This window comes from Leptosomus discolor, chromosome 17, assembly GCF_034619465.1.
Source record: "Leptosomus discolor isolate bLepDis1 chromosome 17, bLepDis1.hap2, whole genome shotgun sequence".
In the NCBI taxonomy this organism is placed as follows: domain Eukaryota; kingdom Metazoa; phylum Chordata; class Aves; order Leptosomiformes; family Leptosomidae; genus Leptosomus; species Leptosomus discolor.
In genome coordinates this window covers 9,283,462-9,310,448 of record NC_141407.1, presented here as the reverse complement: position 1 = coordinate 9,310,448, position 26,987 = coordinate 9,283,462, and the positions used below count along the sequence as shown (strand labels likewise).

The window sequence follows — 26,987 nt, the reverse complement described above, 5'->3', positions numbered from 1 at the left end:
CAGCTCCTCCCAGAGTAGCCCACACAACAAAAAAGATAAAACATTTTTTCTGGTTCTCTGTACTTTGAGCTTTAACTTACCACTAAACCACATGATAAACATCATTTTGGGGGTGATTTTATGATCACGGAAAAAGTTGAGTAGGTAGGAAAGTGGGAAAATATTCACTGCTCTACCAAACAGAACAAGTACCTGAAAAACAGAAATAAAATTAAAAGACAATTTGATGTGTTACATTCACGCCAGCTCCAGTTTGATCTGGTTTGTACAGGGTAAGGTGAACATGTTCCTTTCACTCACAAGTCTCGCAAGCGGGTGTGCTGCTAAACCAACATAAAGAAGTCTTTCAGCACAGGTTAATGTAGAATTTAACTTTTTAAACATTTTGTCTGCTCAACTGAAACTAAACCAGACTTGTCACTGACAGAGACCAGACACTACTTTACTCATAATAAATAAATGAAACCCAAGAGGCATTCCAGGGAGACCAAGAATTACTTGGGGTAAAAGTTCTCCTCAGTTCAGTCAGTTCAGCTCTTTTAATCACTCCCTTGGTGCAGCAGCTAAGAGGCAATAAGATATTTCTATTGTCTCCCCATGGACCAGCTCCTCAGAGAAAAAGGCCAGAAGCCAACCCAACAGCACGTAATCCGGTTCCTCAACACTTCCCTGGGTATGCTTGTAAAATATACACACATTGAAGCAACATTTTGAGTGGGGAAAAGGAAAGTACTATTGATTTAATGGCAAACAATTAACAAATACAGTAAAAACTTTAACTCAGAAAAGCAAAGGTTTTCACAATGGCATTGCTTTTAATCTCCACCATAACAGATCTTGAAAAGGTAAATATCCTAGAATTAGTCAGCAGGATCCTTGAAGGGCTGTGCTGTTTCCCTTTATGAATCACCCCAAAATTACACAATTTGCATTATGCCTGTGAGGGCAATGTTACATAGAACAAAATGTCACACCTTAGATATATATTAGATAAGGAAGTTGGGTGTAATGCAGTAAGAGCAGTTCCCCATGCTGATATCACTATCTGTAAATTGTAGAGAACAATTCTTCCCTTGAAACAGGCACTAAAATGTGCTACTATGCATTACTGTACACGACTAGAAATGGATTCACATTTCCCTCTTTTGACTCTGCAAAAGAGAACATACTTTTCACGTCTATATTAAACTACTACAATAGCAACAGATGTAGGTAACCCCCATGTGAAACATAATTCAAAGTGCCACTACATAAAGCTACACTGAAACACAGAATGAAAGAAAAAGAATTAAGAATGGCGTCAAAGAACGAATATACACTGGAGAAGGATTGAGCAAGGACTTCCTCTGAAGAAGGTGAGCTCAGAGTAAAGAAGTAATGTACGGACTAAATTGGTTTATGTAAACAAACTGCAAAGATGTATGAGAAAAACTCAAAAGCTGTAGTCCTGGAAAGATAAAAGCAGAGTTTGATGTTAGTTTGTTTGCACTGTAGCTTCTACGAACTGCCCATTCACACAAATCATTCATATGAAGCTAAAGATATGCAAAACCTCCAGATTGTATTCTATAACTTCTGGAATAAAGTGGCATTTATAATAATCTCAAAATCTTCTGAGCTTTCTTTTGTTTTAATAAATCTGATAGGGCCAGAACAAGCAAGGTGCTTTTCCTTGTTTTTAATAATCTTACACAGAAGGGCTTCAAAATAATAGCAAACTGGAATTCCTTAAAGAAGACTGATGTATTTGTACACCAAAGTGCTGAGAACAAGAAGAATAATTTCATGCTACTAGTGAGAGCTGACTTTGTGCAATATATAAAAATATAAAACTATTTTCATAAAATCCTATAAAACATAACAACTGTTCTAAAAATATTTTAACCGTAAGGTGTTTTCCCCCTCCCCAATACCAAAACCGCACCTAAACAAGTATGGAAGAAAGTAAATACCTACTATGCACCAGATGACAAAGGACATTTCAAACTTGTGAGGAAAGCTAAAAATCGACAGGCCAAGAAATGCAAACACACACGTTTCTGCAAAAGAGAAATCGCATCTTAAATAAACAATTCTATAACACCTTTTCTACTCCCGTTATAAGTTACTACATACAGTACATAAGCCAGCATTTCCTGACTTGAATGCACAGAACAGGCACCAATGCCATTATGCAAAAGGCCAGATTCTTCCACTCACTATCAATGGACAGCACCTTCGCCTGTGTGTAGGCTTTTTTCAGCTGTGAATTATAACGAGTACGAATAAAGCTAGCAAAACCTTGTTCTAAAGACTGAGGAATTTTTTACTTGAGGAATATAGGACAAGCCGCAGAACAGAAGCTACAGGAGCGACTACTAACAACTTCTGTAGCTTTGAATCAGATTCCTTATACAATTGAAATGTCTGGCACAATCTCATCTATTGCAAGTTGAACGCTATTATAAAGTATTCGATTCACTAAATTCTTATAAGCGGCAGCAGTTCATGGCTTTTTTGTAATAAAATACTGCACTGTATGATCTAACAACCCTTCTATACTCTAATAACCTCTAGAAGTGATGTTTGCAAATCTGGAATAGTACGACCATTGCACAATGACTACAGCAATCCAGTTTATTCCACAATGCTATATTACGATCAGATAATTGCAGAGTCAAGATGTTTTGTCAGTTCACTTACATCAGTTCACTGCTGTCCTAGCAAGGTAGGTTCCTTATCACAAAGGCAGTTAAAACGAGGACTGTTTTGGGCAAACAGCAGCAATACCTGAGCTACTGCAGCATAAGACATTGTTTGGTCACACTTTGGGTACTGGCTACTTACACCTGCATGTTCAAAACCTACTGCAAACTTGTACAAAATTGCACAGTATGTGAAATAACCCCTTTACAGTGACTTGAATGAATATGTGCTTTTTTAGCATTTGTAATGGATTAAGACCAAACCCTGATGAGCTACTGGTGCTCAGGTAATGAGTGGTTAAGTTTTGTTTGCAGCAAGGCCACTCCCTGACCATGCTGCAAGTGCATCTTCCTGCAAACAATACAGAACACTTTCATGCAATCCCCTAAAAAACAGAGATGTATTTGTAGCACAGAGGCATGCCATTTCTTTGAAAGTTTGGCTTGTAAAAGGCAATGGAAAGGTTATGGGGCTCTGAGCTGCTTGTATCACTGCTTCCAAAAACTTCTTTGCAATTTGTGAAGCTATTGTTTTTGCAAGTAGCTTTTTATATCCAAAACCATTTAAAAAAATACTGCTAAAAATCCATCTCCTAAAACTAAAAATAGACCAGTGGAATATAGGAGTCAGAAATCTCTATTTGGTTATCAATCTCGTGGCAAATCTTAGCAGGAGCCTGCAGGATGGGAAAGAGAGATTTACTGTACATTTTATCCAATATGACAGGAAAGGTGACTTTTAGTTAAAAGGCCTTCCAGCCTCCACTATTAGGAATTCTTCTCTTAGAGACATGTACCACTGACATACAAATGGCTAGAAGAAAATTCACACCTCTGCTGCTCCCATCAGAATCACCATTTCAGGCAAATAAAATTTTAATCTATTAATATTAGGTAGTAATAGTAGGTAGCACCTACCACACATGAAAGCAACAGTTCTCAGTGTCTGCTGCATTAAAATCTGTGTAACCGGGGACAAGTTATGGTGTGTATAGTGAGACATCACGATGCCAGAGAAGAGGATTGCCATGATACCTGTCGATAAAAATGTGGCAGTCAACAAAAGAAGAATAGTTTGCACTCTGCAAATATTTGTGTTTATAGCCCTTACTAACACAAAGGCATATGAAGCAGTAAGTGGGGTTTCTATTACCATTGCTACTCATACTGGTCTCGTTTCACTGGTCATATTAAATACTAGGAGGCCCAGTACAGGTCACTTGCAAGCTAGAATAAATCCCTGTTATGTCATGTTTTCCCATAAAAGCGATGAAATTAAAAAGCCAGTTCTTGAGTGTTTTTCCTGCTTTTCACTCTCCTAACCGGTAAAGAAGTGAGATCAAAAGAAGAATAAAACCAATTTGAGAATAGTGGGGCTAGAGAGCTGTATGATTCACTTCTCCAAGAAAGTGAGTCATCCTTTCCTACCTGGTGATCAGCCAGGCCAAATCACTGCACCAGAAGCAGAATGAGACCAACAGGGCATGGGTGTGAATCCATTCCAGTATGGCAGACCACACCTAATACCATAAAAAATTAAGAACGAATAGCACACACAGGTGTACCCCAATTTTCTATCAATCTGAGAGTCAGAAAAGCTATTGAGACTTGAGAATTCAGGGCAAAAATTATCTTTGTAGGAATCATAGAACCATTTATGTTGGAAAAGACCTTTAAGATCATTGGGTCCAACCATAAGGAAGGTACAGCCTGATATGTAGGGCCTGCAAGGAATGCTACTGTGCAGAATGTCCCTTGCCTCCAGCAGAAAGGGTCATCTGCTGTTAAGTTACTACAGAGATTAATCTTGGCTATCAACTATGAGAAAAGCCACCAAATTCTCCATTACAAAGTTCAGTTGCCCTAATGACATGCAAAGCTTGAACAGAGTTACAGCAACTGGTATCACAGGCCAGAACAGCTACCTCAGATTTCACTATATTTCACAAATATTTGATTTGTGCTAGGGATTTTTTTCATTGCTTCCCAGCTCTTGGTTATTTATGGGAAGAATATGAATTTCAACCTATTTTGCTAACTGCTCAAGACATATTACAGATGCCGTCAGTTGTTCACTGTTCGTGGGGAGCTGGGTATCTTAAAGGAAGTTTTAAGCATTTCCATGGCTGCTGCACAGACCTACATCTGCAAAGGATGTCATTCCAGATGATGGTTAGGACTGTGGAAAAATTTAGCAGTCCACTTGAAGAACAACTACAGTACTCCTTGTGAGGAAATAACTGACCAGAATTGACAATATAATCCAGAAGAAATCAATTGCAATGCAGATCTTGAGAGCACAGGCTGACAGGTGGGAGTAGGCCTGCTTTGCCCAAAACAAGGGACATTTAAAAGACTAGAAATACTTGGCTGGAGCTATGTGCCCAGGAGTGGCCCTGATGAACACAACTGGAAGCCTTAGGAAAGCTGAGATACAGTCAAAAGAAACCTTCGTTTGAAACACAGAGGTGACCTGACTAAGGTCATTCGAAGCTTATATTTCTTGAGAAGTCATTCTTGAAGGCACTTCAGCAAATTAGAGAGCTTGTCGTTACAAATAAAATAACAAAGAACCTCTATCATCCTGAGAGTAACTAACTAGGAATCTTACCATAAATTCTCTTTCATTGTATACCAACATACCTCTGTATGTTGGCTATATAATGCAATGGCACTGTAATTCTGTAATATTTTAGCATAATTTTGTATTAATAAGCAATATAAATTAGAACTAGAAAACACAACGTGCTGAGACCCTCCAGAATAATCTTCTCACAAGGCAAAACTTGTTTTTACAGCAATACAAATACTTCAACACATCAAACTGCTTGCTCAGGTTTCATATATATTTCACACATATTCTCATTGAGAAATGAGACAGGAAGCTGATTGCCTTAAAAAAACCCTTAAATAAACAAAGGTCAAAGACATTGGGCATCCAGCAGAACTGGACCCTGTCTTTGTACTTGATTCTACAGAATGATGGAAGAAGTTCAGCTGTAAGCCTCTTTCATGGCCTTCAGCAAAACTTCTACCAAGTATTCAGAGAGATATACAACACTCAGTGGTCTCAGCTGATTTCCCAAATGGCACTGAAGGACAGGCAGAAGACAGCTACAGGGTAGTAGGCTGGACATACCTAAGTTAGCTGACGTGGCTGAGATCCACAGTGTGCAGCTGAAATTGTAATTCTGTGTTCAGCAGAGGAAACTGGGGAGAATGCTAGTATTTACGTTGGCTAACTAATGCTTATGAAAACTGCAATTACCTTTTCTATACTTTTATAACAAAGTGCAGAATAAGTGTTTCTTTAAAGTAAGTCAAAGTTAAAAGTAAGAGCAGAGGTTAAATGAGAAAACATGTAAAAAACCGAGGGCCCTCTTAGAACAATTAACACCTACTCCCTACATTTATCAAAGAAACTTGCCCATATCCATTTTGCTACTCACCTGAGAGTGAGATACCTTCTGCAAGTCCGTAAGGAAGGTAAGCGAAGATAATCATCATCCCAAACTCTAGGGAGGGTGTCTTCCTTAAATCAATGTGCTTTAGCACGTACACATGAAAACGTTATGGAAAAAGTAAATTAAAATAATCCAAAGAAAAATTTAAATCTGTGTCATTCCATTACAAAACAAAACAATGATTATGCTTAATGCACTTGTCTACTGACTAGTTAATAAAGTCTACACATTGACTCAAGTATGGAAAGATCAGTAATATCTTACGAGCAGTGTTTCTTACAGAAGTTACTGCTGGTAGAAGTCTATCAGAATGGACAGACCTAGAGACTGAAAAGATCTGCTACTGATGTACCTACACAATTCTGGTAACAACATGCCAAATTGTTTGTTTGGATCTAGAAGGGCCATTTCCCTACACGTTCAGTCTTTGAAATCTCTGCTCCAAAACTATTGCAGAAAATCCACGGAAATCATTAAATAGAAAAGGCTTTTCTAAAAATAGGGGAGAGCTATGAAAGAGCAAATTAAAAGTAAAATAGCTCTCATTTATGTTTTAACAAAAATCACGCCCTTTTGGTACTCAAGATATTTAAAACTTGCTCTACATTTGTAGTCATAAATGTGGACATTTGTCAAGGGCTGCAAGTTCTGCTTTGCACCTCATTCACGGTTCTGCAGCACAGCTGCCAAGTACAAGTAGATTTTGCCTCAGACACTGTTATTTGCCACACTAAGCGTGCAAGCAATCTGCTCTGTTCAGTCACCAGACTTCTAGTTACTTTCAAAAGGATACGATAGATTTGCAGTAATACTAACACTGAGGAACATTCCTTCAATCACATCCTTGCCTTAACACTTAAAATACTCCACCCACCATCTTTGTTAAAATTCAGAGAATTAGATGCCTGTGACATGGAAGTTCACATTAATCCTGGTTCATGAACCAGCAACAACCTCCAACTATATTTATCTCTGGCAACCAGTAAGAGATGTCCCTTGCTGCACCAAAATTTTGCGTGCTTAGGGCAAATCCAATACTCTGAGGCACAAATAACTGTAATAGGGCAAATAAGCTGCTTTTCTCTTTGTCTTAATATCATATAGGTAACAGTGAAAGAACTGTTGAACATCTGACTCCCTCTTTTGTTGCAATGTATGGAACTATTTAAAAGTTCATGGAATCAGGCTAATGAACCAATATGTCTATATGAAGAAATATGTCTATATTTAATCAAACACTCAGTTCTTGTTATTTACAAAGCCCTTAACAGTATGTCCCGGATGACATGAGTGACTTGTACAAGCCTAACACAGAAGGTTACCTACAGTGAAGTCAGTGTTAACGTTAAGCAAGCTCTGAAAAGTAACAAAGGTGTCTGACTTACAACAAACATCCTTCCTTATCTCAGCAGAAAAGCTTCTGGGTTGTTTAGCAACCAGTTCATGGACATGGAAGAGGCAGAATATAACTCAATGTAAATCCAAATAGAACAGTATCTGTATTCAGCTGCCTGAGTACGATAAATCGGGACAAATGAGCTGGTCTGACTCAAAATCCCTTGGGAAAAGCAGCTTTTTTTTTTTCTTTTTAATTAACTTTTATGTATGTAAAAAAAGGAGCCATATGCTTGTAAAAATGGATCAGTATTGAAATGGAATTAATATATTTTGAATTTACAAAACAATTATCATATTTTAGAACACTCCAATGCACATAATATAAGCTATGACATAGCATTTCAGACCTTAATTATGTTCATAAAAATCTGATGTAACTTTTTCATCCACACCCAAAAAACCAAAATGAACACGAGAAAATCCTCAGCCAACAAAATAATGTCTAACAAGAAATAACTCCTAAGAAATGCTGGAGAAGATAGGAAAGAAAAATACTATTAAGAGTGTTGAAGTTCACCAACCTATACATGTGTATCGCCAAAATTAAAAAAGGATATTAATGCAGAAATAAGACCAGTAAGTGTGCCAAGTGCTGCAGAGCCAAAGAACATCTTAAGAAAGTATCCTAGTGCCTGTAGAAAGGTTTGCCATCCACTTACATCTGACATATTTTCTCTTGTTAAACCTTCTGCTGTGCTAGATATAATTAAAAAATAAATAAAACATTATAAATTCTAAGCCTGGATCCAAAAATACCAAATATCTTCTGAGAACAACAACAACAAAGACTTCCATTTTTTTGTTGCTACCACTCTTAAAAGGCTTTTACTGTGATATATATAACAAGAGGAATGTCAAAAGACGTTAAATCAAGTCTTAGTGCAATCCCCAAAGGGAAACCTAATTCTGCTGAAAGTCTGGAAATCCAGCATTGCTCTTCTGAAGAATCCCCAGAATGGCGTAAATAGGCTATGATAATGCCCAGTATTACAAAACAGTTTTCAAACTTCAAAAAGCAAAAGAAAACACATTTTGCTGTGGTAAAAACTCAGGGCATGAAAAAGAAGAGAGACGGATCACGTGATCCACAGAGAACAAACGAACAGGAAGACCTCTCATCAAATATTTAGGTATGGATGCGAGACAAGAAGGTCACTGAAGAAAAACATGCTCTCAGGAGAAAAGGGGGAAATCTCTTTGAATTTCAGGAATGTATTTCATAGAATTCCATGCAAAGACGACACAAATTCTAACTAATGTTCCTTTTGACGGCTGTTAGCCTTCACGGTCTTCTAGAAAAGAACCATGACTATTTTAAAAGCAATTAGTTCACTGAAAAATGATTCCACTACCTACTTAGTATGTTTACTCCCTCTATACATTCATAGTCACATCTACTGACTTCAGCAATAACATGAGGATTTTTTTTTTTTTTTTTATCCTTTCAGCCCCAAAGAATTATCGTGGGCCAAGGATAAGGGTACTGGATGTTCTTCTTCCCCGTGACAGCCCCAACATAAATATAAAACTATTGCGTGAATGTTGATGTATCCCCAGCCCTCCCCCAACTAGGGTGTGACTCTGGGTATAAGCCAGGTCAATAGCTGCATATTTGGCAAGGTAAATATTTTTATGCAAGTCTGAAAGGACACATGTTGGTTTTCTGCTGTCGGGACCCTCAGATGGAAAGAGAGCTGGTAAATATATGGACTTAGAAAGCAATCAACTATCTGGGGTCGATGAGAGGAGGCACTGATGTAGTGGTGATAAGACATGCATTCACTGTCCTCTGCCTATACAGTTTATGTTCTGGATTGCTTTTAACAAAGAAGGATCATACAAAATTCAGCTTTACTCCAGAATTGCATGTTTTGTTCCAACTGTAGATGGAAGAATTACTGTATATCTGAGTAACTAATCAACAGAGAATAACGTGGCTGCTGTCTCCATAAACACACGTAGTTCAAATGCACTTACTTCGTCAAGACAATAGAGACTGCATCATTGAGAATGCTTTCTCCAAAAACCAACATGTTTAGTACAGGATCCACATTGAGGGCATTGAAAATGGCAATAGTAGCCACAGGGTCAACTGCAGATATTAAAGAGCCGAATGCAAAACTGAGAGAACAGAAAACAAAAAAGAAAACTAGATGAAAGAAAAGCACGTACCTAGTAAACTTATACACACATCTAGTAACAAAGACGTTATGTGTTAGAGCTTCTACACAGTGAGAAGTTATGCTCTTTTCCCATTCATAAGAACTTGAAGTGACAAAAGGGAAGTTTTTGGTTTTCATTTACTGATACTCCAAAGACAAAAGTTTTTGTCCAGCTGGAAGAGGTGTTGGAGAAATACCTATCTCACAGCTCTCAACAGTATCTATGTCTTACTCCAGCTACATAAGAAAAAAAATAAATCAGAGGAATGAGAAACCAGTCAACCTTCCAGACACAGCCCAAAGTATGTATCATACATGCATGGTGTTACCTGATCAGGAGTACTAGAGAGGAACATTTAAAGGGAAGTGCTAAAACTTCATTACTTTGGAATCCAAAGATAGACAACACAGAGGCAATGGGACTGCTCAGCTGTGTAAAGTCAAACACCAGAATCAAGTAAGGAAGACTTCTGCTGTTCATGCATGTTTTATTTGTTATGTTTCTTGCTTGCCACCTGATTTATTTATGGATTTTAACAGAAAACTGCAATATTGGCTACACAATAAACAAACAAACAAAAATCCCAAATAATCCAGGAATAAACTTTATTTAATGGTAGGGTGGCGTACTCCTGAAAAACCAATTATATCCTTTGGCAAGTTCTTGAAAAATCCACATTATTGATACTGAAAAACTCACTCTGTCTTTTAAGAGAAGATTTGGACAAGGAAGTTGTGCCCTTATAATATGTATTAATAATACTAACTAATAAAAGTTTACATGTTTTAACTTTAAATGTTGGTTAAAAAACTCATTATCTTTCCTGTCTAGAAAAATTGCTGAGTACAGAATACTATTTGGAAATAAGGGTGTAAGAAATAGGGTTTAGCAGTGTTGGATCTATTTATTAGTTTCATACACCATGTTGAATCTAAGCAATCTGAACAATAACCAGAAGAGCTGACCAACTACAGTGCATTTCCCTTATACAGTTATCTTGAAGAATGCTTCATTTCATATACTACACCATTTCCCCAAGAGCTTACCTGTCTGTCATGTTGAGTTTATAAATTACATCAGCCTGAAAGAACAGGTAAAACATAAAAAAAAAAAAAAGTCACAGTCAACTGTGTTTTTCTGCTGTTTTTAAAAATGAAACTATTAATCAAATCCAAAGTTTGTTATCATGAAAAAAAATCACAGTAGTGATGTTACCCAGCCTAACTCTGCCCTCCAACAGTGATCTACTGCTACAATTCTGGTGACCAAAAATCAGGGAAGACCACATGAAACTGGAACAGATACAGGTGAGCAGAGTAACTAAGGCACTCAAAGGAATGGAAATGTGAGAGGCAAAGAGGAAAGTATGGATTGTTTGCCCTACTAGAATGAAGCCTGAGAGAAAATATAATAATCTATGTCTATATCTAATCGATGGGGAAACACCAAAACAGAGAAGCGAAAAGAATTATTGACAGAAGTTCAAGTAAGTTTAAAACTGGAAATTGAAAGATTGCTCTAGAGAATATGGGTTTTGGAACAGCCTTATGATAAGAAGACTAAGAAAAAAAAATAAAAATCAAGTCTCAATTGTTTTCAGAGTTGTCTATGAAAGCGGTTACATAACATTGCCTTTGTGGTAGCAGAGAACTGGATTCTGTGACCAAGGAATTCACTTTCGCTATGTTTGTCTGCTCTTGAAAAATGGATTTTCAAAGAGCAAGCTGGATAAACTTAAGTGCTTCAAAGCAGTTATTCTTACCTGGCCCAGGAAATAAATTCCTCCACCTACAATGAAAGCTGATATTGCAGTGCCAAATACAGAGAACAGAGTGATGGAACCGATGTTCTGAAAAAAATTACCCTGGAAAACAATAATAAAGTAAATAATTTAGTGAAAATGATCTGAGGGAAAACTCATGTTTGGGTTTGCATCTAAATTAGATTCTGATTCACAACTGTTTTCCAATAATAAAGCTTCATTAGTTTGGTTCCAGGTACCCCAGGACATACACCCACACCATCTGCCTAAAGGTCCTGCTCTCTTGAGGACAACAGCAAATCCCTCTGATACCCAGGACAGGATGTCAGTCTGCTACCCTGACAACAAACCAGTCCCAGCGGGATATTCACCAGCACTTTGACACATTCCCCACCTGACAGAACTCTAAATTAATCCGTCTGTTGTAGACAGGGCACACGAAAAAGGCTTGTAAGCTTCCCAGCTGCTAGTCCATTTCTTAGGTTGTGATTTTGTATGAAAAGACCTTCAGTGTTGGTACCAATTCATGGCATTACTATCACCCACTGCTCACTCCCTCTCCTGCAGCACAGCTCAAGCAGAAAGGCAGCACACAGGGAGGACCAGAACCACTCCAGCCAGGACTAGCGCTGTAAGAAACGTTCACTGAAACACAGGCTCCCACGCAAAGGGTGAAAACCCTTGTAAACATTTACTTCTGTTTTAGCTATGGAGTGACCCCATCTTTCCCACTTCTGATCCCACTCCTTGCCATTTTGCCTCCTTCACATCAGCCCTCGTACAGCTCTGATGTAAGAAACTTCTCCAAACGAGGAAAACAACCTTTGTGCAGTACCCAACACCTTGCCAACATTCAGTTAACAGTAATAAGCTATACTGCCAGCATTCTGGGTTGAAGAGGCTTAAATTTTGCATTCTCAGTTCCCTGATGATTAATATGATCGAATGTAATGCAATTATTCTAAACTTCACGAAGATAACTAAAGGCAGAACATGTTCCAAACAAAACCTGAATATGTAAAATGGGGGTCTGGCAGGGACTAACCTTGTGTAATGAATATCCAGACTCAAATATAATAGGTGGAAGCAAAAGCAGAAAAAACATATTTGGACGAAACATTTCTTCTTCCTGCAAAATAAAAATGAAGTATAATTTCAAGGATATGACAATTATTGAAATAACATAAAATCTTCCAAAAGGGAAATTATTTTTTTAAAAAAAACCAAAAACGTTGGAAAATGAAAATGGCATTAATCTTTCTCCCTTCTTATCACAAAACAAAAGACTGAAGAACAGTAAACTATTCCAGGGCTGCTACTTCTATTTGGTTTTTTATCCAATGACACAAATCTAGGCATTACTTATTTAAAATTACTGTCTCCAAATAAGCTGCACAGAAAACAGGTTATTTATGGCAAAGGAAAAGTCTTTCTGTTTCCACAGAAAGTATTCCCATTTTCTCTCACAGCTGCAAAATCTGTGAGGACTGCCAAGGAACAGTGACCTCTTGGCCATTGGTTTGAATATAACCTAGGCTAACTGTGACCAAGTTCAGTTTCACTAGAAACCTCATCACCTAACAAGAAGGAATCGGATCATCATCTTAGTACACTCGCAAGTGAACAGGCTCAAGATACATACCGCTGTTAAGATTCTGAGGCTTTATTCTTCTTGACAAATGTAATTTATGCCTGTAATTTAATGGTACTATTCTGAAGGTTCCTTTTTACCATCAGAGTGATATAAATGAAGCCTACTGTGAAGTAAGATGTTACTTTGTGGAGACCTTACTCTTTGTCACCTATCTCATCACTTGGCTAACACTGCTTTATGGAGTTGCACTCCCAAACCAACATCCTGTTTTCTTCTGCCGGCAGGATAAGCACAGAAAGCAAATTAATCATGGCTGAATATGCCTCTCTCTTTACCCACCAGGTTCTCTCCTGGTTCCCACAGTTCTGAATAGAGCAGAACTTGTCACCTTTGTAAGCAACGATTAATTTGTCTGAACCCAGGCTAAACAGCTGATTGACTTTTCTGTTAGAACACTAGCTTTCAAAAAAGAAGTACTCATCTCTTTAAAGTATCATTCCTGTCTGTACAAGCAATAATCATCTTAAAGGATCTGGGGGACTTAGAAAATAAAACCCATCCTTTACACCGAAATGCTCTAGCCCATTATCCTGCATACACAACTCTGTGTGTTGATGGCTCACAGTACCGAGTTTCTGTCAATACAGTAACTGCAGTAGAACACCCCCCACCCCCCCCCATCTCTGGTTAATTACACTGTTTAAAAGCCCCTGAAAGCAGACCTGGACAAGGAGGAGAGAAATAATAAAAAGGAGGGACTGAATTTGTGCTGCACTGAAGCAGAGACCAGGACTGTAAGTATCAGCCACGCTAGCCAGCAAGAATCATCAGCAAGAACAAGGTCCAATGAAGACTTAGTAAGGCATGATTGCAAGAAACTACACTACAGAGTTCTTAGGCCAGGAATATGATCCAAGATTTCCTTTGTACATGGATAAAGCTTTCAGTTAAATATTCTATTTTTTTTTTCATATCAGATAAACAAAAATTATCTAGTACGTTTAAAACCACTTAAAACCATTTAATAAGGTATATAATAATTATTGATTAGAACATTTCACACCTGAAATTATGGCAACCTATGTTAAAACCTAAACTTTAATACAGTGAAAGTACCTTAAAGAGGAAAATAATCATGTGGTATCGTGACCCTTTACCTCAGCTGATAACGTAAGCAACGGGACACAGCATCCCCAGTGCCTCCCAAGATCTGACCAATGCTTACCAGAAATAAACTACGTAATTCACTAGCTATGATTAATATTTCCTGTGTTTGTAGAATCAGTGCTCAAATCAGACCATACTTTAAGCTTTCTTTTTTCCTTTCTACATACATGATCTTCTTCAGATTATTTTATTTAACCAGTAAGAAGCTATTTCAAAATGCTGATTTTGTGGCTGTTTAACTGACTTTCAATTGTAAGTCAAATCCAGATGACACAAATCAGGAACGAAAAAACACTAACTAGTGTACCACCCACTGTTTCTAATAAGTAAATATGCAAAAATGAAATATAACGACATGACTCTTGAACTATGTAATTGCTCAGATGAATGTACACAGAATTAGTGTAGTTAGCTGTCAAAAAAAAGAAGTATAATGTGTAATTTAAAAGCCCCATCTGATTGAAAATCTATGCATTTTAATGTATTTCAGCTAAGGAGAAAAAGAAAATAATCTTCCTTTAGGGAAATAACTGCCAAGAAATATTAAGGTGCAAGCTAGTATTAAAATTCACTACTCAGACCAAGATTTTCAGCTTGCTAATATAAATCCTGTTTAAAACTGGTGATTCAAATCACTGTGATTTCAATCAGTTCACTGATCTAATCCTCATAAACTGTTTGATCCTATGAAACAAAATCAGAATTTAAATACTGCAAGATTTTAAATTAAAGCAGGAGTAGTGAAGAGTTCATTGCTTTGATGATATGGATAAACACTCCTAGCACCACACACTAACTCAGGTTGGAGGCGACCTCTGGAGGTGTCTGATCCAAGCCCCTGCTTAAAGCAGGGCCAACTCAGAGCAACTTCAGCTGCTCATGGCTTTATCCAGCCAAGTTTTGAACATCTTTGTGGATGAAGATTCCCACAATCTCTCTGGTCACATGCTCCTATGTTTGATTGCCATCGCTGCTAACATTTTCTTCCTAATATGTAAGTTGGTAAAGTATCAGACACCAGGACCAGGACAACCTTCTGCACAGAAGCTTTGCCTATATTTTCTGCTGGAAATAAAGCTCAAATCACGTTTCCATTGTCTCAGCTAGCATGAAAAACGCTGCTGCTTCAGGCACACTGGTTTCGGCAGTCTTTCCACAAGAAGCAACAGAGTACCCAAGAAACATGCCGTGCTGAATGGATTGCTTTGTGAACTGTCTGTTCTTAGCACCACAATCTGTTGCAGTTTTAAGTATAAGTAAATAAAATAAGTAAATAACATGACTTTTAGCACAGCTATTCTGAAGAAGTGCTCCCTTTTACCTCTGTGAAATCTAAGTTAACATCTTCAGGTAAAACATATGACTTTTCAACCTATCAAAACATTTTTTTCTATGAAAACACCTATAAAACTAACTCCAAAAAGAGGAAGATGACAAAATACAGTCAAAAAGTATACAAGACAAATAACTGAATTGCTGTATTTTTTACTGTAACTGATCCCAGAGATGTCCAGTACCACCTTCTACCATTTATCTAATAGGAACAGATCTGGTACCGTAAAAAGAATTACTCAGGAAAAAAATATTGTGTAGAAAATGTTCAGCAGGACCAGGACCTCAAATTTGTTGTATTATTAAAAAAAACCCCAAACTTTGGCATCAAGTATAATGTACGTAAGTTTTCGGAAATTACATCTAAAGAAACTGATATTACAAGCAGTCTTATTTTAAACATTTAAGGATTGTTCTACAATTAAAAATTAATTACTTCAAATATACCTTCCAGTTGGCCAGCTTTTGAGCCTCTATGATTTTTATAAAAGCTCCCATAAGGATACCTAGGAAAGAATGAGATAACATTCTGAAATACTCAGAAAACACATCACTGTTTCCATTAACTGTTTATCGACTCTCAGTCAACAAAGTTTTAAAAGTAAAACCAAGGCAAAACGTAAAGCAGCAAGTCTTTCACTCCTAAATCACAAAAAACACAAAGTGGTTTTGAGTCCAAGATACACCAGTTTGCACTACGTTACATAATTACACAGCTTCCCTACACAAAAGATTGTCACATGGGATATCCAAATACTGAACATGTATACATACTGAGAGTGCTCTGTTCAGTGGTTCATAAAGGTAACAGGTTTAACTACTTGAAAAACACTTCTCATCTAAGCTGCATTCAAATAAAATTCCACCTTTCTTGCTAAAGAATCAGGAAGTTATGAGTTAGATATTTGTGTGATAGCACAAAACGTTCGTGTCACTTCAGTGCTATTTGCAGCGCTAACACAGCTTACGTGAAACCAGTCATCTCCACGAAATCACAGCGCTTACTGGCAATGAAGTAGGCAACAACATCTGATCACAGTGGAGACACTGCCAGAACTATTTCCCAAATGAATTACACATCTTTTAAGTCATGCTGGAAAACTAATTTAAGTATAAAAGAATTTTATCGAGGGTGCTGCAATTATCGTGCTCTTTTCTCCTATATATCTTCAAATAGACAAGACAGAAAACTCCGAGATTTCTTCTGGAAGTCATGGAGATAATTAATGAACTGTCATTAATTGCTTTCAAGGAGTTATGAGGAATTTGTCTTTAGTCAGATTCCAGATCTGTGTTTCTGCATAGTTGTGTTTTATTATTTACAGAACGTAGACTTAATAGTCAAACACTGGGATGTTGAAGTGGAATACACCGAATGAAAGGTAAAAAGTGGCTGAGAAGCTTAAAGTATGTTTTCCTGTAACTCATGTGTTTTTATCCTCTCACACTGTAGCTATCAAAAGAGTCTTACAAATAGCATCACATGGATTACTCCTGATGGATGTGTCATACACACAAAGCCATGAGGCTTAAGCCTTCTTTCATACAAAAATATGTGAAGGCATTGGTCCCAGAGGGTAGAAAAAATTGTTCCATGGAATGGTTTATATGGAAAGGAAAAACAAAACATTAATGAAGGAACATCAAAAGTCTGCTGTTCTTTGAAGGAGGACAGAACGCAGATACAGCCACTCACGTGCTATATAAACACAGGGCTCAGTACTAACAGTCAGGCTTTCCATTCTGGGATGGAGGCAGCGTCAGAAGCCAAGGACTAGAACATTTCTAATTTTTGCAGAGCAGCAACATTGTCTTAAACTGGTGCAGGCAGGACTTGCATCACTTACCAAGAAGTTTATGTGGTGAAAAAAGAAATCACAACAACCAGAGCCTATACATCTGAAGGCACAGACTTCAGGAAGTGCAGTTCCCGGACAAACTTCCTGTATTTTATGGATTAGCACTGCAAGCCCTCACATAAAACTATGTTTACAGGGGATCTAAAAGAAAAGAGAATCCTTTAACTCACTTCTACTGAAGTGGAAGGGCCCCAGCGTGACTTTGTGAAATTGGACCCCTGTGAGTGGGCCAAGCATGGCCTGTAGGCTACAAGCAGGACATCCCTATCCTATGAACTCAAGAGAAGGCTTAAGGCCAGTCTCAAATCGCTTTTTTAGAGAAAGACCTAATCACAAACTGACCCTAACGACAGTGTCACGGACAAACGAGGTCCTTTCACAATATCAAAAGTTAAATGAACAGCAATATAAATGTCAGGCAACACCAGAGGTTAAGGGAAAAGGATGAGCCTGAATCATACAACTTACACATTTAAACAGCAAAAGTTACTTCTAGCTGCACATTACACACAACGGTACTACTAAACTAAGATTATGCTAAGCAAAGTTATGAAAAAGAGCTCTGCAAAATAATGCATCACCAAGAGAGTTTAATAGCAACAGAATCAAACTTTGATGCTGGTTTTTAAAACATGCCCCACGCATCTTTACAAATTACTCTTCTTTTATTACCAGATTAACGAATGCAGGTTTTCTTCAGCTGGTTCCATATACTAAATCAGGTAGATCAGTTTTGTCAAGGGGCTAATTGGAAAGCTAAGTCTGTAAGAGTTAGTCTAAGCTTTGTTCTTTTGAAAACGTTATAGGAATTTTCTTTTTACAACCAACCTTTATTTTTCCTAAGAACATGTTAAAACTCAATAACAAATTAAAGAGAAAAACTTTTCTGGCAACTATTTTTACCAACAAAATTAAGGATGAAGATCAAAATCCAGCCTTAGACAATGCACTCCCTCCTTGTCCACCAGGAGAGTAACGTGCACTAGAAATTGTACACAGCAGCTTCTGAGCAGCTTAGACAATGGGAGGAAAAACAGCTGTGAAAATCATACTTATCTTCTCTGCTGCCATATTTATTAACCTTCAATAACTGCCTGAGGACATTTGCTTAATTTATGAGTCAAAATAGGCCACACCTCACTTCTGGCACTGCTAGCAGAACTGGGTACTTGAAACTCAAGCTGTGCTCTCGCAGCTGTGTAGATCATTACCAGTAACAGAGGTTCACTGACCAGCAATTAGCTGGCAATTCCAACGATTATACAGATGCCACGTCCTGTCAACAGAGCTGACAGTAGTTTAAATATGACTGCGTCAATAAACTAAATAAATAAGGCTTAACTGCCACAGGACATCTGTTAGCTGGGCTGCTACGGGGTGTAAGGCTCTTGACTTAGTGGAACTGCATTTGCTGGTATCACATCATGTGGTTGGGGAGCCAGACTCAGCTATGCTGCGGTTCACAGCGAAAACCAAACTGTGCAACTTTCCTATATGCCCTCTGTGTGAAAATACAAGAGATGCACTGCTGCTCCTTCTTATGCCTCTTGAGTAGCAGTGACAGCCCCAGCAAGAAAACTTACCAGTTTCATGAACAAGCTTTTGTTAGGAATGACAGGGGCACAGAACATACCAGCACAGCTAAAATCCTTGTCCTGCTGCTGAGATGCCAAGAAGAAGAAACAGAAAGGGAAGAATGTCTGTGCCTCTGCTGCTCTCTGCAAAGCTCAGCAGGAACAGTGACACAAGCTTGCCTAACACCTCAGCTCAGCACTGCCCAGCAGATGGCCTGGGGCAGAGTAAAATGAATGACAGTTAAAAAAAATCCAAAATTAGGGCAGCAAGAGCAATCAATACATTGCTGCATTTTAAATTGGGGATTATCCTTACCTTTAGATTAGCTATTTAATAACAATGGTAAGTAACCTGATTAGAAGCCAAATTAACACCTTTCACCTGGATTTTTGTGCACAAAGAGGAAGGATACTGAAGGGATAGCAATGTCATTTTGGAACCTTGCAAGATACTGAAGATACACTACACAAGACATCTCACCTGTCCATGGCAGTAATATAAGAAGCCAAGGAAAGGGAAGTGTGTTAATACTGAATCAAACACTGCATGGTTTCTATGGGGATGACAAAGTCAGGATGATCTGCAGCAGCTCTGATCTTTCTATGTCATGCTACAGTAGACAGAAGCTTAAATGCACAAAAGCCGGATGGATGCTGCTTCTATAAAGATGAGGTGTGCATGCAACACCTAGGAAATCCATACCAGCACTATGACAGACTTCTTACAGGTCTATTTGGTTTTCAGCTGCACAGAAATACTGAAACTCAAATAGGGCCTTGCAAGTGAATGGCTCTTTAAGCTTCAGTATCTTCTACTATGCTAGTAATGTGATGTGGTCTGCATCAAATAGTTATCTAAAAATTCAGGGAGTCATGCCTGCAGGAAAATACATTTTTCTTTCTGCTAAGTAACAGCTCTAAGTTTTTCTCAATTTAGCACCCAAGATGCAAGAAGATCCCTGTTTTCCAGAAAGCATAAGGTACTGACAAGCACCAGAAAGCTTCCATCCTCCCATTGAGAAATCGTGTGAAAATACAGTTAAGATATATGAAAGAAGAAGGTACCAGCAAAGCCCAGGAGAAAGTAAAAAATCTACCTGCCCAACAAATGTTACACTCCTCCAGGCTATGTTAGGATTATAGCTAAGCATCTTTCTCTTTTTGTTGTATTTTTAGAATGCCTGTCAGTGAAAGTGTCAGTAGTAAGAGACGCAAAAACATCACAGATTCGTGTAAACAGGTTACAGAGCCAGCTGAAAAACTGTTGCTGGGATTAGTTAGACCAGGTTCTTTAAACATTATGTTAGACAGTATGTAGAGAAAATAATAAATGCATTTGGCTTGATTTCCTACTCATTTACACATTTATAAATCACGAGCAACAGCACATGAATAAATTAAATTTATAAAACTACAGGCTTAGGAATACTCCAAATTTAATTCAAATTAAGTAAGCACTTGATCTTTATTAAGGGTGGCATTCTTATAGCTCAAGTCATAGGAAGAGCTCTTGTCCCAGTATTACAAGGATAGTTAAGTATCTGGCAGTCCAGGAAAGTTTTCAGGATGCAGTAACAGTCCCCAGCTAGATCAAAATCACATATACAGACAAAATTCTACCAAAACTAATACAAACACATGTACTGCTTCAAAGGGAAGGCCGGAGTCTCGCTGCCAGGGCGTGCTGCAGTATCTTGTCTATTTTGCATAGATGCAAAAATAGAGGTAGCGACATCCCTATAGCACCTCTATGTGTCATTTTACTGGACCAGTCTCTGCACATATGCTGATTTCTTGATTTCTTCCATGAATTTAGTTCTATGAATTAGCTGTTTACTTCACTGCATCCAGTTTGCTGCATCTTTCTAGTGATGGTTAACACACAACCAAGCATTGTTTCAAGTTCAGACTACTTAGAGTCCCTGAACTAACACAAAGTCAATATAAAACGGTCATAGTTACTCACCTAAAGAAACAACAGCCACACTCTCTGGTAAAAAATGAAGTCGGTATTTTATCAGTAAATGCACCAATATGATGCAGATAGCTGTGAAGGAAAAAAAAATAATTGTAGATTTAGAAGTGTTAGAAGATAATAAAATATACTTTTAAGTAGTATTTCTAAAATACATGCAGCAAAACTTTTCCTACTGATTTAGTAGAAATGCACTAATGCAAGTAACCAAATTGTATTTCAAACCTAATTCTCACTGAAGTACATAAATGGATCTACAAAAGACATAAAATAGCTTTAAGGCAAATTTTAGGACTTAAAATGATCTTCTAAAAATACCAGTATTACCACTTTTAGAGCCTGATTCAGCTTACAAGAAAACCTTTTCTGAGCAGTAGCTGTAAAAAACGTCAGTTATACAGACTACACTGTTTTAATAGTTTTTGGTAAACATTTTGTATTTTTTAAATAAAATATACACGTACACATGGTCTCAACTAACATTTCAAAGCTACACACTTTCACATCTGAGTCCCTCTGAACAGATGGGCTTTACCCAAACGGATAACCACAGAATCAGAGAAATTCCATTGGAAGGGGTCTCTCGAGGTCATCTAGTCCAACTTCCTGCTCAAAGCAGGGCTGACTTCAAAGTCCAAGAAGGCTGCCCAGGGCCATGGCAAGTTTTATAATCTCTCAAGATAAAGAAGTCACAACTCTCTCAACACTTGTTCCAGCACTTAAGTCTCATGGTGAATTTTCTTTTCTCCAATCCACATTTCCCTTGTTGCAAGTTGTGACTGAACAAGAAGCACCCTTCTTGTTCTTTTGTGCACCTCAGAAGAGTCTGGCTCCATAGCCTCTGCAACTCCCATTCAGCGGGGCTATGAACCACTGAAATATCCTGGTTCTCAAAACAAACATCAGCCAATTTCTTACCCAAATCAGCAAGAGACATTTACTGCTGAGCATTGCTAAAAGCTAAACCAGTAAGGGGAAAGGACCAGTGTAGAAAAACACAAACCAGCTTTGGCTTGAAGTTAAAAAAAAATTAGAATTTAAATCTGATGCAGCATTCACTTACTGTTTTTAATAAAAACTTGATTTTGTACTGTACTAAAGTATTTCACCCAGTAGGGAGAAAGTCTGTGTCTCACAACAAAACAAAGGTTACAGTAATATGGAAATCCCATCACCTTTAGGCCAATGGTAAAAGCAAATTACAAAGGATCTGTAGCAGATCTGGGTACGATCCATGGATACGGCTGGAAGACACCACTTGATTCTTATAGAACTACTGCAAACAGGAAACTTATATACAGGAATCAAATAATCCTGGACTACTAAATTCCTAACAATTTTGATGCAAATACTCCCCACACTGAAAGTACCACAATACATCTCCCATTTTAATTTGGGTCAACAAAGGGTCAAAGAAAGAAAAATCTGGCCTGCAAGTCTGTAATACACGTACTTCACTCTATGTGCTAACAAATCATTCTGCAGTGCCCTGGGATATAAGCAGTATTACTGCTCACGTTTTGTCAGAAAGCAACTGAAGTTCAAGCAAAGTCAATAACATTTTACATACTGGAATCAAATTGTGGCCTGTTAATCACAGCAGAGACTGTTTTAAATTGTGTATTTGGCAAACCCAGTCATAACTGCAATAGTCAAATGCAAGTCTGTGCCTTCTAAGCAAGTGTCTGTGACCCTCACCCTATTTCAGGGTGGGCAGCACAGCGCCAGGCCACACTACAACAGCACGTATTTTGAACTCAGAAAGGAACTAGCCTCTTGGAACTGCTCTTAGTGATTTGGTTCAACAGCTCCTTTCAGTTAACTAAAAAACAAACAGCCACTCACAAGATGGTTCAGAAGAGCGCTTTCAGTTTACAGCCTGAAAAGGAGCAAAATGGTCCACAAGTAGTTCTGAGCACTGGCATGGTTTGCTGGACCACACCACCTGTGAACTACTGGGGTCTACCACATGATCTGCGTTTACTGTACAGCATCACAAAAAAAGAAGTACAACCTCACAAATACAAGTATCGCTTTTCGTCATCCTACCCTCCAACACGGTGCTAAGGAACGATGCCTGCATTCACCTACTTGTCATCTCGTACACCCAGATCATACCCAAGATGGCGAGCATTTCATTGATGCGCTTGTGAATAGATGGATGGGCTTATGAACTGAGCAAAGACTCATGAAAAACAGTAATATTTGCTCAGTTACTGGCACATAATTTGTTCAGGGTCAAAGCTGTGGGTTTGGACTGATGAGCAGGGATGGCTCATTCATGAAGACCGGCAGGACTACCTTCCCCACTTCCACTCCACCAATCTCTACAATATCGATCACAGATTTGTTGCTCTGAAAACACCGGAGTTCCCAGTACAACACTTTAGTGCCAACTCAAACTGGTGTTTACTTTAAAATGCTGTGCTAGAACCTGCAGCAGTTCAGAAGCTGACCAACACGCAACTCGGACATTTGGCCGCCAACTGCCCAACAAGTCTGTGGGAGCAATAGCTTCATCATGTGTCCCAAGCGAAGTTTTTATTTACCTGTCAATCAGTATTATTGAGTTTCATATCAATTTCCTGCCTGTTAAACATGAAAAATATGCATCCAGTAAAGACATCTAGTATTACCGTGCTAAAAGCATTCTGTACTGCTCTTTGGGATAGATCCATAAAGGCATCTGGGCATTACAGATTTCCAGTAAAATCCAATGCAAACACAAACATGCTTTCTATTTAGCAAATCTAATCACCAGCTCCTTTCTCCTAGCTTTTGACTACTTTGTTGTGTCAATAAAACAAAAGGCAACTATAGTCTAAGAAGTGACTCCCACCACCATAAATATTATGGCAGCCTGGCATAGTCTTCAGCTGTTGGTCACCGATTCCTTGTGTAAGACTGCAGAGTTCGTATCTGGCAGCACTTCAACTGCTCCAGGCACTTGCACGTATCAGGAGTGTAACAATCAGGCAAGAGGCTGGAAAAAGCAGTGTTCCGGACAGGCTAGAAGACATTTGAGTATCCCCTTAAGGAAGAGGACAGTAAAGGCATATAACATAACAGAAGGGAATTCATGGATCACATGAACACGGCAGAATAAAGGAATGACATTGAAAGTGAAGTGGTGTTTGAACAGATGAACAAGCCATAGAAATCTGGGGTCAGAGACTAATTCATGCAACTTCAGGCACTTTAAATTCAGGGCTTGACTTTGACGCAACACAGCTCAGAACGGATCTGCTTCTGGGTCTATTCTAGTTTAGAACATTTTAAAGGCCACTTTACAGCTCACAATATCCAGATTTAAGAGTATGGTATACACATTCATTTTCACCCTTCATACGCTCTTTAATCAGATATTATGAAGGGAAATAACTATGAACAATAAGCTCTTATACTAGCTTTACTTTGTTCCAGGAACTCCCCTATCCTGAGGGTGATGCTTTTAAGATCCATTAAGTTATCAGACTGGCCTAAATAGGCTGGAACACAGCCAAAAAAATCATAGCTCTGTTCTTAAGTCCTAGGAACACAATTTTACCATGAATGGCCCTTTTAAAATCCATAAGACACACACATTCAGAAATTTTATTTTAATCTTAGAAGTCTTCTGATCTACTGCATTTTGCTTTGGTTTTTGGTTTCTGTTCAAATTCTAATATGCCATTGACCTCTGGGAAAACATTAACCCCCTTTGAAGACAAACAGATACTTTAGAAATAAGCAGAAGCCTTCTACTTTGTGCTGCACTTAATAATAGTTATTTATAGGAGGCAAAACTTTATTTTTTTAAACCCCAATGATTTGCAGAAGTTTCTGCACTGCTGTCAACTCCACACTTACTATTTTCTCCATTTGCTACTAGAAAGAATAACCACTTACAAGACTATGTGACCCATCTGTCACAGAAAAGTCTCTCAGTGTAGCTTGCTTTGGAGGAACCAAGCACACACAGAAAGGAAAACAGACAAACCCTTAACACTCCATTAAAGTTTTGTTATTGTACAGTTTTGACTACAGCATTGCTCTAAGCAGATGGTGAGAGATAACCATATTCTATTAAAGAGAGAAGCCGAGACTAACAGAAAAGTTGGATATGCATCTGCCATTCAAAACGCCTATATATGTACAACAATGTTAATGTAGTTACGGCAATCTGCAAGTTATTATCGCACTCTCGTAGGGATGCAAGTAAGGAGAGCCAGAAAAATAGATACTGAATTTTAGTACTTGTGCACGTAAATCTGACTGCCTTCTAGTGGCTTATATAACAAAGTGTATTAGAAGTAGTTCAATGGACATCTATTTAGTACACTGTCCTCAAAGACAGCTGCAAGCACCATGGACTATTCTGACAGCATCTATTTCATCCATGAACACATGCTATGTGCTTGATAAAGAAGGTGAAGACAATTAAACATGTCGTTTGCACTTTGAGACCATGGTGAAAAGGTTTGCAATGGTCCTCAGCTTTCCACAGGTTTGGAAGGTTCAGGCAGTTATATACCAAACTTTCTAAATCCCTGTGCCTGTACAATATTCTGCTTCACAGAGAGAAAACCAGGGGAGAAATAAAATGCTATGACTTTGAAAGCTGGCCTATGTTCTCAGATACAGAGTACAATTAACAGAGATTCACCTAAAACAAGAAGACTAAAAAAAATTGTCATGCCACTAGATTGCTCCTCTTGCTGTGCTTGGACTCCAGTCTGAACAGGAAGGATAGGTTTAGCAGGTGTAGGTACCACCAGTTTGGTAGTAGCAGCCAGCGTAGTGTGGAGGGTGACATTGATGACTTCATGAGTGGCATTTGCAGACCTGTCAGGGTAACATAATATGTGATTACCCGGATGGGAGCAGCATGATAAAGACTTAGCCTACTAAAGACATGAACACATGAAACAACCACCAGATCATACGGAATTTGTACTAGTGACCAACACGTTAAGGTTGCTTTTTAAAACGGGTCTGATCACAGACAGATACTGGCAGTTCAGATTCATGGCGCTGATTATTACTGAGTTTCTTCATGCACTGCAGCTTGGTGTGCAGCTGACAACCTGACACAGAAAGAACGAGCCCACTTAGCCCGCCGAGTGTAACGAACCCCCTGTGCCGGCCCGACGGCACCCGCAGGGGCTGCGGGACTGCACTCGCCAGCTCCTACAGCCCTCCCTGCCGCGCAGGGCCGCGCCATAGCCGGCCTCCCCCGCCCGTGGGCAGGGTGCTCCCGGACCCCCTCTGCAGCCCTCCGCCCAGGGCCCGCCACCGAGGAGCTGGGGACGCTGCTCCCGCCCGCCAGCCCCTGCCGAGGGGAAAGGCACCCCCGCCGGGCACACGGCAGCGAGAGCCCGCCCCAGAGGCGACTCTTGCCCGGCAGCAGGGCCCGAGGGAGGGGGCCGACCCCTCCCGCCGCCCGCGGCCCGACCACCACCACACTCACTCCGCCATCTTGCCGGCCGCCGGCTTAAACCTCCCACCGCACGCCTGGGGGGCCGCCCCGCACGCAGCCACTTCCGGGGCTCCTGGGCGACACTCTAGCGAGCGCGACCGCAGTCTCTATGATAGAGCCACGGACGGGGGCGGGGGCGAGAGCGCGCATGCGTGCACGCCGGCTCCCTGCCGCCGGCCTCCTGCAAGCGGGCGCGCGACCGGCAGGGGGGCGTTGTCACGTGAGAGCGGGGGCGGCTGCCCGCGCGCCGGGCGGCGAGTTGTCCCGCCGTAGCGTGGCGACGCCGCGTCGCCGTGGCCTGGTGCTGTGGCGTGACGTCACCCTTCCCGCGCTGCCCCGCCCTGCCCGCGGGGTCCCGCCCTGCCGCCTGCCCTCATGGAGGCTGCGCCGGGGACGGGCCTGAAGCCACCGTCGCCCGGCGGCTCCTCGGCCATCGCTGCCCGGTCCCCTGTCCCGTAGAGCCGCCGTTGGCCAGCGGCTCCTTGTCCCTCAGTCGCCATGGCCTTGTGCATTGTCCTTCAGTTGCCGTTGTCTGGTGGCTCCTTCTGCTTCAGTTG

At 39.5% G+C, this 26,987-nt stretch overlaps 1 protein-coding gene across 1 annotated transcript in view; it reads right to left on the bottom strand.

Moving 5' to 3' along the window:
* The window catches only part of SLC9A8 (solute carrier family 9 member A8), a 29,927-nt gene extending 3,498 nt beyond the window's left edge, over positions 1-26,429 (bottom strand). Inside the window, exons 1-13 of the mRNA XM_086474647.1 lie at positions 26,422-26,429; positions 25,618-25,796; positions 20,964-21,044; positions 16,012-16,070; positions 12,517-12,600; positions 11,472-11,573; positions 10,756-10,790; positions 9,524-9,667; positions 8,104-8,242; positions 6,134-6,239; positions 3,603-3,719; positions 1,957-2,039; positions 81-192 (exon numbers count right to left, since the gene is read on the bottom strand). Coding sequence (XP_086330773.1) covers positions 81-192; positions 1,957-2,039; positions 3,603-3,719; positions 6,134-6,239; positions 8,104-8,242; positions 9,524-9,667; positions 10,756-10,790; positions 11,472-11,573; positions 12,517-12,600; positions 16,012-16,070; positions 20,964-21,044; positions 25,618-25,796; positions 26,422-26,429 — 1,249 coding nt within the window. The remainder of the gene's footprint in view (positions 1-80; positions 193-1,956; positions 2,040-3,602; positions 3,720-6,133; positions 6,240-8,103; positions 8,243-9,523; positions 9,668-10,755; positions 10,791-11,471; positions 11,574-12,516; positions 12,601-16,011; positions 16,071-20,963; positions 21,045-25,617; positions 25,797-26,421) is intronic.
* Positions 26,430-26,987: the final 558 nt, after the last annotated feature.